This window comes from Haemorhous mexicanus, chromosome 1 (genome assembly GCF_027477595.1).
Source record: "Haemorhous mexicanus isolate bHaeMex1 chromosome 1, bHaeMex1.pri, whole genome shotgun sequence".
In the NCBI taxonomy this organism is placed as follows: Eukaryota; Metazoa; Chordata; class Aves; order Passeriformes; family Fringillidae; genus Haemorhous; species Haemorhous mexicanus.
In genome coordinates, this window is record NC_082341.1 from 9,006,436 (window position 1) to 9,018,778 (window position 12,343).

The 12,343-nt window shown below is 39.2% G+C and overlaps 1 protein-coding gene across 2 annotated transcripts in view; it reads left to right on the forward strand.

The window, feature by feature from the left end:
* Nucleotides 1-12,343, forward strand: part of DNAJB6 (DnaJ heat shock protein family (Hsp40) member B6) — a 57,945-nt gene that overhangs the window by 436 nt on the left and 45,166 nt on the right. For both annotated transcript variants that reach the window (XM_059839720.1, XM_059839729.1), the window contains exons 2-4: nt 8,384-8,492; nt 9,206-9,315; nt 12,003-12,062. In XM_059839720.1, the coding sequence (XP_059695703.1) occupies nt 8,428-8,492; nt 9,206-9,315; nt 12,003-12,062 (235 nt within the window). In that variant the 5' untranslated portion in view covers nt 8,384-8,427. The remainder of the gene's footprint in view (nt 1-8,383; nt 8,493-9,205; nt 9,316-12,002; nt 12,063-12,343) is intronic.

A 12,343-nucleotide genomic window follows, 5' to 3' on the forward strand; every position in this document is an offset into this window, starting at 1 on the left:
TGCCGCCGGTTCGCCGCAAGGCAGAAAAAAAAGGTCCGGATTTCCATTCCTTGCTCACAGTGGTGTCAGTTTCCAGGGCATGAGGGCGAGCCTCGTTTCGTTAAACAGACCTTGTCCTTAAAGAGCTTTTTGTCGCAGGGTACTGCCTTGGCGGCTTGCGAGTGGTATTGCGTTCTCCTTTCTCTACAATCCCTGAAAGGAGATGGGGGTGAGCTGCGGGCCGTGCGTGCAGTGAGAGGACCAGAGGAAATGCCTTAAGATGAGACGGGGGAGATTCAGATTAGTTAATGTATTAGATATTTCGCATTTAGGGTGGTCAAGCATTGGAATAGGTTGCCTAGGGCGATGGTGGAGTCAGCATCCTTGGAGGTGTTTGGGAGCGCCTGGATGTGGCGCTGGGTGGGTTAGTGGTTGAGGGACAGTGGCGGTGTTGGGGGCACGTTTGGGTTGGATGGTCTCAGAGGCATTTTCCACCCCCGTTGATCCTAAGCCAAACGCGCTGTGTTTCTCCCCCGATTGAAGCAATTTCGATACGTTCCGCTCAGTGTTTATTGCTCGAGGTAGGGGCAGGAGGAAGGTTTGTTGTGGGTGAGGTCGGCAGAGGTCGGGTGTTATGAACTCGCTGTTGCCAGGTTCCGAGCCGAGTTGAAAACTGACACTGCCAGGTAAGGAACGCTGTTTGTCGTCAGTATTTGTTGCACTTCGGAGGGGGCTGTAGGCTGGGTTTACGACTCGACTCCCGTTCCTGTTTGCACCAACCCTTCGTGTTGTTGTTGTCTGAGCTCTCCTTGGCTGCTGAAAACGTGCTTCAGCCGTGCTAATAAGGGTTAGAAATCATTCAAAATACTGAACAAATCTGTTCTAAATTGTGATAATAATAAAGTGCTCCTTATTTAGACACGGTAACGTGAAAGCTGTGTTTATAATGAGCAAATGGTTAGGCTTGTGTCATTCCAGTGATCAAACCCAAGAGTTTTTAGGGTATAAAGTGTCAAAAAGCGATAAGAACAAGGTGCTGACACAAAGAGAACAACGGGGATGAAGCAAGGCTCTGCCTCTCCGGTCCTGCAGCAGAGGTTGCACTCACTGTTGTCTGCTGACCTTAATTTTTGTTTACTCTTTGGAGATCCTTGTACTCTAGTTAGGGATTTTATGTTCAGCTGGTGATCAAGAGCCTAGTAGTGAAAATACCATTTAGTTTGATGGATTATGTTGTCAAAGAAGATTTGTTTGGACCAATGAGTAAATGTATTTACAGATCTTGTCTCTGTGATTACTTTTTTTATTGCAAACAACCAGAATTTTAACTATTGCACAAGACGGGTCTAACTTTGTGTATTCCCCTTGGCGCCTGTGCTGACTTCTCAGTGAAAAATAAGAGTGTGTTGAAAATAGAAGTTAAATTAGTATTAAATTTTCTTAAATAATCTCTGTTGGAGTAGAAGTTTAAATTGCTGCTTTTATTGGCAGCACTGTTTAGACTGCAGTGCTACTAATAATGTAAACTATATCTGTAAACTGCAGAGTTCCCCTTGTTCTCCATCGGGCTTTTCTTTTAAGTACTTGTGCTTTCAAACTACAGCAGATTCTTACCCAGACAGCTTCTCTCTCTGGTATAATTTCTGTCCTTCCCAGATCGATGCAGTTTGCTAATTTATCTTGGCTGGGCTTGGGAAGAAGGAGGTAAGGGCTTTACTTTTGTGTAACACTGAAGTTTTAGTTAGGGGGCTCATGTGTTTTGCTACTGATTTTTTTTTTTTTTTTAATAGATAGATTTCTTTACCGACTGTATTCTTTCTTTTATCCATTAGAAGTTTTGGAATGTATGCGGGGAGAGGGAATAACTTATGTTAAATCACCATATGTAGGATATAGGAGTTCCTAACAGTACACGAGAAATAAATACCAGGTTTTTGGTTTGTTCTGCATCTGTGCTGAGCTCGTTGGCGCAGTGAGCTCTGTGAGCTGAGCTTGCGTGGGCCGAGGGCGGTGACTGCGTTGTCCCCAGTCCGGAGGCGTCGCAGTCGTGGCCTGGAATGGACGGAAATGTCAGCGCGGGTTGGGCGCCGGGCGCAGCCGCCCGTGGCAGCCGAGGCCGCTCGGGGCCGCTGCCTGGGCAGGAGGCTCTCCAGGCTTCCAGGAGCACGTCCACTGCTTCTGAGCCGTGGAGTCATGCTTGCTTTGAAGGGAATTCGTTGCTGTAATTTTCGACTTAGCTGTGTGAGGTTTATGTTTAAGCATTGTGCTCCTTAAGTAGGAAGTGCTCCTTTTCTCTAATAGCATTTGTAAAGAAGCTCGTCTGTTGTGTCCTGGAAACATTAACTGACAAAGCTTTTCCTTTGTCTTATTCAAGCAGTGGAAGGATTCATGAGAAATTACTTTGCTTTGTCAAAACTTGTTGAATCTTGCATATGATGATTGTTTCTTTCAAGATAGATTTAAAATAAAACTGTAGTTGAGGGTATTAGTAGTTTAAGTTCTATTTTCTTTTGAATGAAATATATTTGAATGGATGGTAGATTTCCCTTACTTTAGACTTAATGAAATCATTCTGCTTTATTTATTTAACTGCTAGGGAAGAAATAATTCATGCATATGCATTTCACTCCTACAGTTACTAGTTGTAGGTTTTATGTTTTCTATTTGTAATGAATACTGAAATCCCACTGATATTAGTGAGGACTCAAGCATCTTAAAGGCCATATAGTAAGTCTGAAGCCTTTCATAGCTACATTGTGGTCAGTTTTAATAAAAACTTTAATTTTTCTGATTAGAAATTTTTCTTCTCTCTTAAAATGTAATCTGAATCCGTGACAGCCTATCAACACTCAGAAAAAGAACTTGCTCTTTGCTTAATGAAGCTTCTTTTTCCTTTTTCTTTTTCGTTGGCTTAAATAAAGTTATCGTGACTCAAAAACACTTCAGGGGAAATGTGTGGAAACTTTGAACTGTTTTCTTTTCCCTGAAGGATCATCTGTTTGCATGTGATTATTTGCCCAAAACGTTCTGGGCCTTGTCTTTCAGTTGAGGCTTTCACTGTTTTTAATTGCTTAATCATACGCAGATCATATATTTTGTAAAATAAGATATAAATTTTACTTCATATAAAATAGCCTTTTATGGTTAGTTTTAGGAGAGTGACAGTGTTCCAGATATTTGTGACACAATTCCAAATTTGGACACCTGAGTTGTTTTGGAAAAGTGCTCCTTTGCTTTAAGGAAAGATCATGAGTAAGTCCCCTTTTATCAGAGATGAGATGGATAAGCAGGAGAGTCTCAGCCAAGGGAATGAGGGTGGCCTGTTGACTGATCAACATCCTTTCCTGTTTTTTGTTAGCCAGTTTACATTTCTTTCACAGATGAAGATTTTGGATCTCTTCTGTTTCCATTTTTGGTTGGTTCACTCTTTTTTAATGGTTTCTTATTTGTTGCCCTCTACAGACTTTCCATGTGCCAGGCAGCAGTACAGACCAAATCCTGTAATTCGTGCCAGGGTTGTGTCTTGCTGCCCTTGGGGAGGAGAGGAGTGGACAGGATTCTTTGTAGCTTCCTGCCTTAAGGGGTGAGGGTGTTCTGTACAGGTGCTTCTTGTCTGCTGTGGTGGAGTTTTATTGTTGCTGGCTTTTCTACAGTGGAACATGAGCTGCAAGGTAAAGCAGTCAGCCCAGCTGCCTTCTCTCTATGTGAACTGGTATAATAATAACTGTATCCAAATCCACTCTGCTGTCTGACATACAAGCAGGATGTTTGCTGTAAACATGAGATTAAACTAAGCTTTTTGGAATGTGCATTTTATTAAATTCATCTCCTGAGGATACTGAAGGAGTATTAAAATAATGAACACAAACATGGCTATTTAAGTACATCGTATTAATTTAAATTATATAGTAAATTGGCATTTTTCCATGAAACAATAAATTTCAGGAGCCTGTGAAGTCAAACTGTGGCAGTTTTTCTAAGCTTAGGTAAGTAAAAGCTAAAAGTATTGAAGTTGTTAATATGCTTTAGTCTGCACTGCACTGTGTATGTATAAGTGGGAGGAAAAAATGCTGGTGCCTTGTTTAAATGTATTTGTCAGGTTTATTAATCACAAAACTTACACAGGTTTTCTTGCTCTGTGTTCTTGCACTTATAGGTAACTTTATTTGTTCCTTGGCGTTCTTAAAAATTTTTCTGGTAAACTGTGGGAATTTTTGTGTTAGCTCAGTGAATTTTTGTAAGTTCAGCCAGAGTGAACTGGGATTCAGAGCAGGGTGTTTGTTCCTTTAGAGTTGACAGCAGGATGCAATCCTTTAGTTAATTCCATGGAAAGCAGGCAGGTGCTGGCACCTGGGTGGCTGTGGGGCTTGCAGAGGATGTTGATGAGTGCCTGCTCTGTGAACTTTGTGAATCAGGAGTTTGGAACTCCATCCTGCTCTCCAGGTGACTGCTGGAGTCGCTAAGCTCGAGCTATTCTGGCATCTTTGAGGACTCTCTGTGCTGCCCATTGCTTCATGGCCAGAAATAGATAACTTTTTCTTACTAAGCTGACTGCAAAGGTCGCATGCCCCTTGCTGTCTGAATTCCCTCCTGGCTGCTCTAAAGAATTTCTTGTTTGGATGCTTTCCCCCATTCCCGTATTTAGTTAGGGGTGCTGCTTTGTCATCCCTGCTGGTTGTTTGTCTGATTACTTGCTTTTCTCTGGCATCTTATCTTATGAAAGTTTGGAGCTCTCTACATAGCTGTCTTCTGTGATACTTCTCATGCTTTTTATGTTGCTGGGGACTGTGCTGTAAAGAGAGTTTATGAGCCAGGTTTTGGGAAACTCTGGCTGAGCCCTGGTCTGAGCTGTGTGGGGAGGGCCTGAGCCTGGTTATGTGGCCCTGTCACTTGCCTTGAGCCAGTAGTTCAGGGCCACTTCTCCATAAACAGAACAAAGCTGCTTTCTCCTGTGATGCCTGAGAAATCTATAAACTAGGGAAACCTTTGGTTCACATAAACATTTGCTTGTTTGATTTTCATGCCTGAAAGAAGGAGTTGGAGTAGCTGATAGCACACTGTAAACATAGGGCAGTTCCCAGCTCAAGGCACTGCAGATTTTTGTGAGCAAACATGAAGGCCATGAAACATCTTCTTTCAGCTGGTTTATTTTTTTTTTGGCTTGTCTTCTGAAATTTTAAAGATTTTCTGTGGATGGAGGCAGAAAATCAGCGAATGTGGGCTGGCTTCCTCCTGGCTTTAGAAAAAACTCTCAAGTGCCTAATTAATGAGCCTTGCTTGTATATTTGGAGACAAATTATTTGACAGATTGAGTGTTTGGAGAAGATTTTTGTCATGTCATTTTGATTAGGACAGTTGGGTGGTTTCTTGCAGGGAGGTGGTATATGGTTTGCATCTTTGAAACATTTAGGCATTTTCACCATGCACATTCCTACTAGCCTTAAAAGTACTGATTAATTTTGTTTTTAAATTGGCCATCTTCTGTTTTCTAAGTCAATGGTCATCCATATTTTGCTCTGTTATAAGCTGATGGTGGCTGTTTTCTTGAGGGACTATTTTAAATAATTCTGTCCTGAAAAGACTGCAGATAGAGGTCTTCTCTAGTTCGTGAATATTGTTGTATATTTTGGGGGAGGGGGGTTTTGTGGGTGTGCGTGGTGTTTTTTGGTCAGTCTTAGTGGCTGTTGAGGGGCTAAATACTAGCTGACCATTTTTTTCTTTAGGTGGACAAAAGAAGATCCAGATGAGTTTTTTCTTGTAAATATTTTTAAAACCTTTTTACAAACAAAAAGTTCCTATGATAACTGAAGTTTCAGCAGTACAGTTTATGCTTTATGATAACTAGCACATCGAAATAACAGGGTATCAGAAATGAATGCTTCCTGTCACCTGACTTTGGTGATACTTTGATTGGGAGAAGGAGAATACTGAGAATTTATTTTCTTTAGAAGGTTTCTGGCTTATTTTAATTCCAGACTTTGTACTAGTGACAAGTTAAAACTGAGCAATAACACTCACTAAAGACATACAATCCCCAGGAATATACAATCCCCATACATTTCTTTGAAACAAAAAATTTCTCTGTCTTGAAGAAGTAGCTTTTTAGGGTCAGAGTTATCTGTTAAGAGGTGATCATGCTTCAGCTTTGTTTTTTTTGTCCCAACTTCAAGCTTCTGTTATCTAGGATACATGGTGTTTATATTGAGTCTGAACTTCACAGATCTGCAGCATTGCTTTTAAATAAGCAGAAAAGTTAAAAAAAAAAAACTGTGTTGAAATCAATATGACTCCCTCTGTGTACAGAGAAAGATGTGATTTATTTTTTGCATCTAAGTTGCTTTTCCTACATGCTTTTTCTAGTTAGAAGCTTGAGTTTTAAGTTTTCCCTCTAAGACAGGTACCAGAATTGAGAGGAGAGCTAATGAAAGTCTTGTATGTAAGAAAAAGAGAATATGGAAAGAACAATTAGTGTTATCGTATATGCTCCTGTCTTGAGGCTTCTTGCTGGTTGCTTACTAGTTTTAGGCTGGTATCTCTTGTTAGGAGGGACTCTGACTTCTGGCCTTAAGCTTGACTCATACTGGATTCCCTCCTCCTGATTTCTTTGCAAACTATACGTTCCATATATGCTCTTCCTCATAAGGTTGGCTGTGGGATTTGATAACATACTTAACCATACTGACTTTGCTCTTCGCCTCTGTGTTCACAGACCTCTTCTAATTGTTGTGTGGGAAACAGCAAAACTAGAGAGGCCAGTTGATAGCAAATATCCTGGGATATTTTTGGTAATCTGTATGTTTACATATTGAACCCTGCCATTAGTATATTATTATTGGCATTCTTAATTTTAATGCACGTCCCCCAACTTCCTTTGGTGTTGGTCACAGTATTAACTATACCCTTATGTTTTTTTTGATGCGGAGATTTCTTCAAGGGCTGTTTACTTGCTACACTCTAATTTTGTGTTTGTGGGACTGAATGGTTAAGTGGATTGCTAAAACCAACCAAGTTTTGAACACGTGGGTCTTCCAATACATTTGTTTCTGTAAGTGGTTTGGAGAGGGGAGGAAGCATGGCAGGGTATCTCTTAAACTGGTTTTGCCATTTGAGGAAATGTGTGTGTAACCATAATCCATAATTAAAGGTAATTAAGCTTTAACCTACAGCAGGAACATATTTTGAAGACGTACCAATTTATTTTAAAAGGAAGTATTTTTTCAGTGTTTATATCCCAGGATGTTGAAAGATACATGTAAAAGTAGTACAATAAATTAATTTGAGAATATTTCACCAGGCAACATCATACTTGGTTTTCTTGGGAAAGAAAAGAAAGCTGAGACTGCCTGGGCTAAAATGAAAAACACTGAATGACTTGAGGGGGGAAAGGTTATTTCAATGATTTTTTGTTCATGATGCACAAGATAAGAAAATGTGACTAATACATTGCTGTATTATGTTTTGAGTATATTTGGGTGACTTTCCCTGCAACAAGTTGATAACTACTGGAAAAGGTCACTGTTTCCTTGTTCTTTAAATTGAAACAAATCAGCAGTGGTAGGATGGAAAGGGGATTGGAAGTTTTGCCAGAATGCAGATTTTTAGTGTTGGAGAGAAAGGTAGCATTGCATGAAGACATGGAACATTCTTGAAACTTTTTAGAAAGCTTCTTTCATCTTAGAGGTCATTTAATTGGAGTGATGGTCAATGTAACTGTTCCTTGTTGACAAGAAACTGTCTGTAAATTGCTTTTTTAACTTCTAGGTTTCTCAGGACTCTTGAGATAACAGTTTTTTTATACTAACAAGCACTAGGTGCCTCTGCGCTTGAGTTGGTTGGTTACCTTGCAGTTGGAGCCATCTTGCCTGGTGTGTACTTCTCTTGGTAAATGTAAAGGAGGCAAATGGACTCATTGAGTTTTAAATTTCCAAGACCTGTACATCCATTGCTTTTCTGAAGGGAGCATCTTAGTGGAAGTAATGTTCTGAAGAACAGATGGGAAAGATGGGTCCCTTTGTTTATGCCCATATGTGCTTTAGACATGACAGGTGTCACAGATAACAGGTGAACTTTTGCATTCAGAGTTATTAATATCTACATCAAAACTGTAATCCAGATACCCTTTTTAAAATACTTAGCTTGTCAGTCTAATCTGTTTCAGGAACTGCTACATCTCTGTGTGTTTGTGTACTGTGTTTCAGTGGGATTAAAGAACATAAAAATCCGAATTAAAGTAATTGTTTGATCACTTGACCTAAAGTAAAGTGGTTTTATTTTTGGGGTTTGGAAAATTTGAACTTTGTCTTTCTTCGGTCAGGTTTGATACAAGGCAGTACCAGGTTCCTACCTGACTTTTATGAAGTAGCAGTACTGGACAAGCTTCATTTACAAGTTGTTGTTGTTACAGGACTGGAAAGATTCGGCTGTTGTTACCGCAAGAACTCCTGAAACATGGTGGATTATTATGAAGTTCTGGGAGTGCAGAAGCATGCTTCAGCAGAGGATATCAAAAAAGCGTGAGTGTCACTGGTGTAGATGTTCTGGATTTTGAGGGACAGATATATTTACATGGTTTTTGGAGTCACACTTCGTTGTCCTCCCATGTTCCTTTGCAAATTCCTGCACATGCTACTTTATCAACTGAAATGTTTGAACTGTGATCTTGGATGATTGCAAAGCATATCAATCTAAGTGCAAGCTTAGCTTTGCCCCTCTAAGTAAGAAGTTATGAACACTTTGCCTGAAATGTTTCATTTGAGGATAGGCATTGTGTGCAGGTGTAGCTGTCAAAGAAGGCATTGATGTTAGGATGTTACACTCAGTGTGTTCTTGGAGCTTTATCAACTTTTAATGTACCAGATCCCTCTTGATGCTTCCCTTGGTTGGTTGTAGTACTGAATAATTACAGAGCTCCAAGGAGAAGCCCACAGCAGAGATATTTTGGAATGTTTTGCTTAGGTCTCACAGATGTTGATCATCAGAAATGCACAAGAATAATTTCAGAATAAGTAAGGAACCCCAAACCTACTTTATAATTTCAAACATATCTGAGTAGGTGGTTCTTTGTGTACCTGCAGGTTGGTCCCAATATCTAGATGCAAGAGACAAAGCATCAAGAATTTCTTATTTCGATCCGTAACAACCTGTTTAACCTGACAACATTGTGTTTATTTGTATAGCATATTCTGTTATTTCAGAGTAAAATATCCTATGTTTTCCTTCCACTCAGGTACCGTAAATTGGCACTAAAATGGCACCCTGATAAAAATCCAGACAATAAAGACGAGGCAGAACGGCAGTTTAAGCAAGTAGCTGAGGCCTACGAAGTCTTGTCAGATGGTAGGTATTTCAAAAGGGCTCTTGAACTCTCTGTCTCTGTCCTGGGGATCAGACTGAAAATGTTGATCTATGGTGCTTTGAAGGGATATTGTAATTTTGGTTCACCATCCAACTTGTCTGCTTCCTTTTCAAAGGCAAGGAAAGAGAAAATTGCTTGCAGATAAGACAGAATAAGCATAAATTTTAAAACAAAAAATTCAGGATCTCCCTAGATAGGTAACCAAACTGCTAGAAACTGAAATTCAGTGTCTGCCAGAAATTTCTGTAGACACTTCTGTGAATCCCAAGATAAAATTAATCTTAGCAGGTGAGGCCAGTGTTGCAGTCAGTATAGGGGCATTGTGTTTATCCTCTAAAATCAGGCAAGACCAAATCTGAAATGTCCACTCTTGGGCCTACAGATTCTAGTTTTTGTAATAGTAAACTGGTCTTGACAAATCCAAGCCTACTGTAAACCTTGCAAAAAGTTTGGATTTCACTTGAGTGAGTTCTGTAAATTCAGTCAACTGTGATACTAAAGATAGTGTTTATTTTGAATTGTTCTGAAAGAGATGTTTAGGCTGACCCATGTAGTGCAGGAATGCAGTTTACAGTTCACCCATGTCTTTTTGCTTGAAGAGTATCATTAACTTTTGACAATGTTCTGACAAAAGCAGCCTGAATCATAACAAAGTGATTTAAGCTACCTTGATTATTTTCCTGTGTAATTGACTGCAGCTGTCTATATGCTATTTCTGAAGTGTCCTTGATTTCACCTGAGACAGTGAGCATGGGAAAGCTATATTTAAAGTTCTAGCAGCATCTAGATTACCTCTCAGAGTTCAGCCTGATTTAGTGAGCTGCAGTCTTGTACACTGTGTTTCTTTGTTTGGTTTTGATACTTAATTAACAAGGGAGAAAAAGAACTTAATTTATCATTAGTTTATTGTATGCATGTCATTTAGGGTACTTTATCCTTCTTAAGCTTTTTTTTTTTTTGAGCAGGATAAAAATAGGATACTGATTTGGTTGTTAAACAGATCTCTAAGTTCTTTGGAAACAGTACAGTGCTAGAATTTTAGAATAGCTTCTAAAAGTGCTGCCAGTTTTTGGATCTATGCCAAATCCTAAGTTACTGGTGTCTTAACAATCATTTGTGCAGCGGGGATACCAGAATCCTGAGCCCAGTGGTTGTGAGGCAGTCAAATGTTCTGCAAACTTAATGAAATTTTCTGACACCATTACAGGCTTGAATGATGACAGATTTTTGGCAGAAGAATAGTTTTGTAAGGGATTACATAAGCAAAAAAATACTGAAATTGAGTGATCATTGAACACACTTCCCTTGTGGGAAACCTTGTGGTTTCAAAAATGGAACATTTTTCAAGATGAATTTTGGTGTTTGTGAGCCCTCATGGCCCCCTTACTGTTTCCTGCCTATGACAGTTTTTCTACCGTGCTGCTTTCTTCTTCATAATTTGATGGGTAGGTTAACCTCCTTTCTTTAAAAACTGCTGTCTAGAAAGGCAGTACAGATAATGTATCAAGCTTTGGGGATTTGTCTGCATGTGAACCTATTGCAAGCTCCTATTATTTGAGATGATAACCATTTTATAAAATTTTAATTCCTATTAGTCAGGAGTATTTTACTTTCCAGCATCTATTTGAGGTAACTGCATGTTCTTTTGGTGATGCTGTTTAAATTTGAAAAACATCTTTCACTGAAGAAATTCCACTGGGAAAAGCATAATAATATTAAGAGAATAAAATTAAATGCCCTGATTGGTTTTTGACTGATATTTCCACAACAGTGCAGGCAAAGTGAGCTGTTTGTCTGCCTCTTTAAGGTCTTCAGGTTCCCTTACAGTTCCAAAGTGCCATCTGATCTTGTGCAATAATGTAGAGTTCATTTTTCTCTCCTTTCTCATATTGGCTGGTCTGCAGTGAAGTTAATAGTCATTCCATGCCTTCTAAAATAATAGAGAGCAAGCAGTTTGAGTCACATCCTTCCTTGGCATTTTGGAACATCACTTCATTCTCCATTCCATATCCCACAATTAAGCCAGCAGAAGTGGTTATAAATAATTTTAGGGATTTTGCAGTCACTCTTATTAACACTGGTCTTCGTTCTCTTAACTCCCCCACAATGGACTTGGTCTTGTGCAAGAAAAGGAAAAGAGGCAATGTTCAAGGTTGGCAAGTGGGAGAGGAGGAAGGGAATGCTTGAGCACTGGAACTACTCTCCAGAGAGACTGTAGAATCTAATCTCAGAAAGTGATCTGATCACAACTTTGTTCAGGCAAGATGTGACCAACTTCACAATTAGACTTGTGTGGAGGAGCAGGTTGAAGTCCAGAGGTCCTTCACAGCCTTAAAGCTTTTCATGGTAGCTGTCCAAAGAAGAAATCTGCCATATTCTTCTTAAAGGCAAATTTCCATTTGAACTTTGTCCTTAAACCAAATTTTTTCTCAGGACTGGACCTTCTTCAACTTACTGGTCTTAAGTTTGATGTTCAGTAGCTGTTCTTTCTGAACTAAATTGCTTTTGGCAGTTCTTGTTGAAGATGATCAGCAGTTATATGCCAGAACTTCCTTAAATAAACTAGCTTTGAGAAGATGCTTAACTGAGAATGCTGGTTAAGTGTTTTTATTTTTTCACAAAACCAACAAACCTGTTTACTGACATGATGTACAACTTCTCCCTGTAGCTAAAAAACGCGACATCTATGACAGATATGGAAAAGAAGGCCTAATAAATGGAGGTGGAGGTATGTGGACAAGCAGCAGTTTTTTGCTTTCTCTGTTTTCTGTAGCTTTCTTTTCAAGACAGGAATCTGGAAATGCTTGTACTTGGGCCTAAAATTCAGTCTTTTAAAAATTGAGATTGCAATTGTTTTAGTTTTTCTAGTTATTATATAAGGTATTGCTGTTATGTGAAAACAGAGAAACTATTTTAAAAATTAATGAAGTAATATATGTACTTAAGTTAAATGATATCTGAAAGAAAAATTTTGGAAATTGTTTATATTTTTAGATGATTCAGGTACCC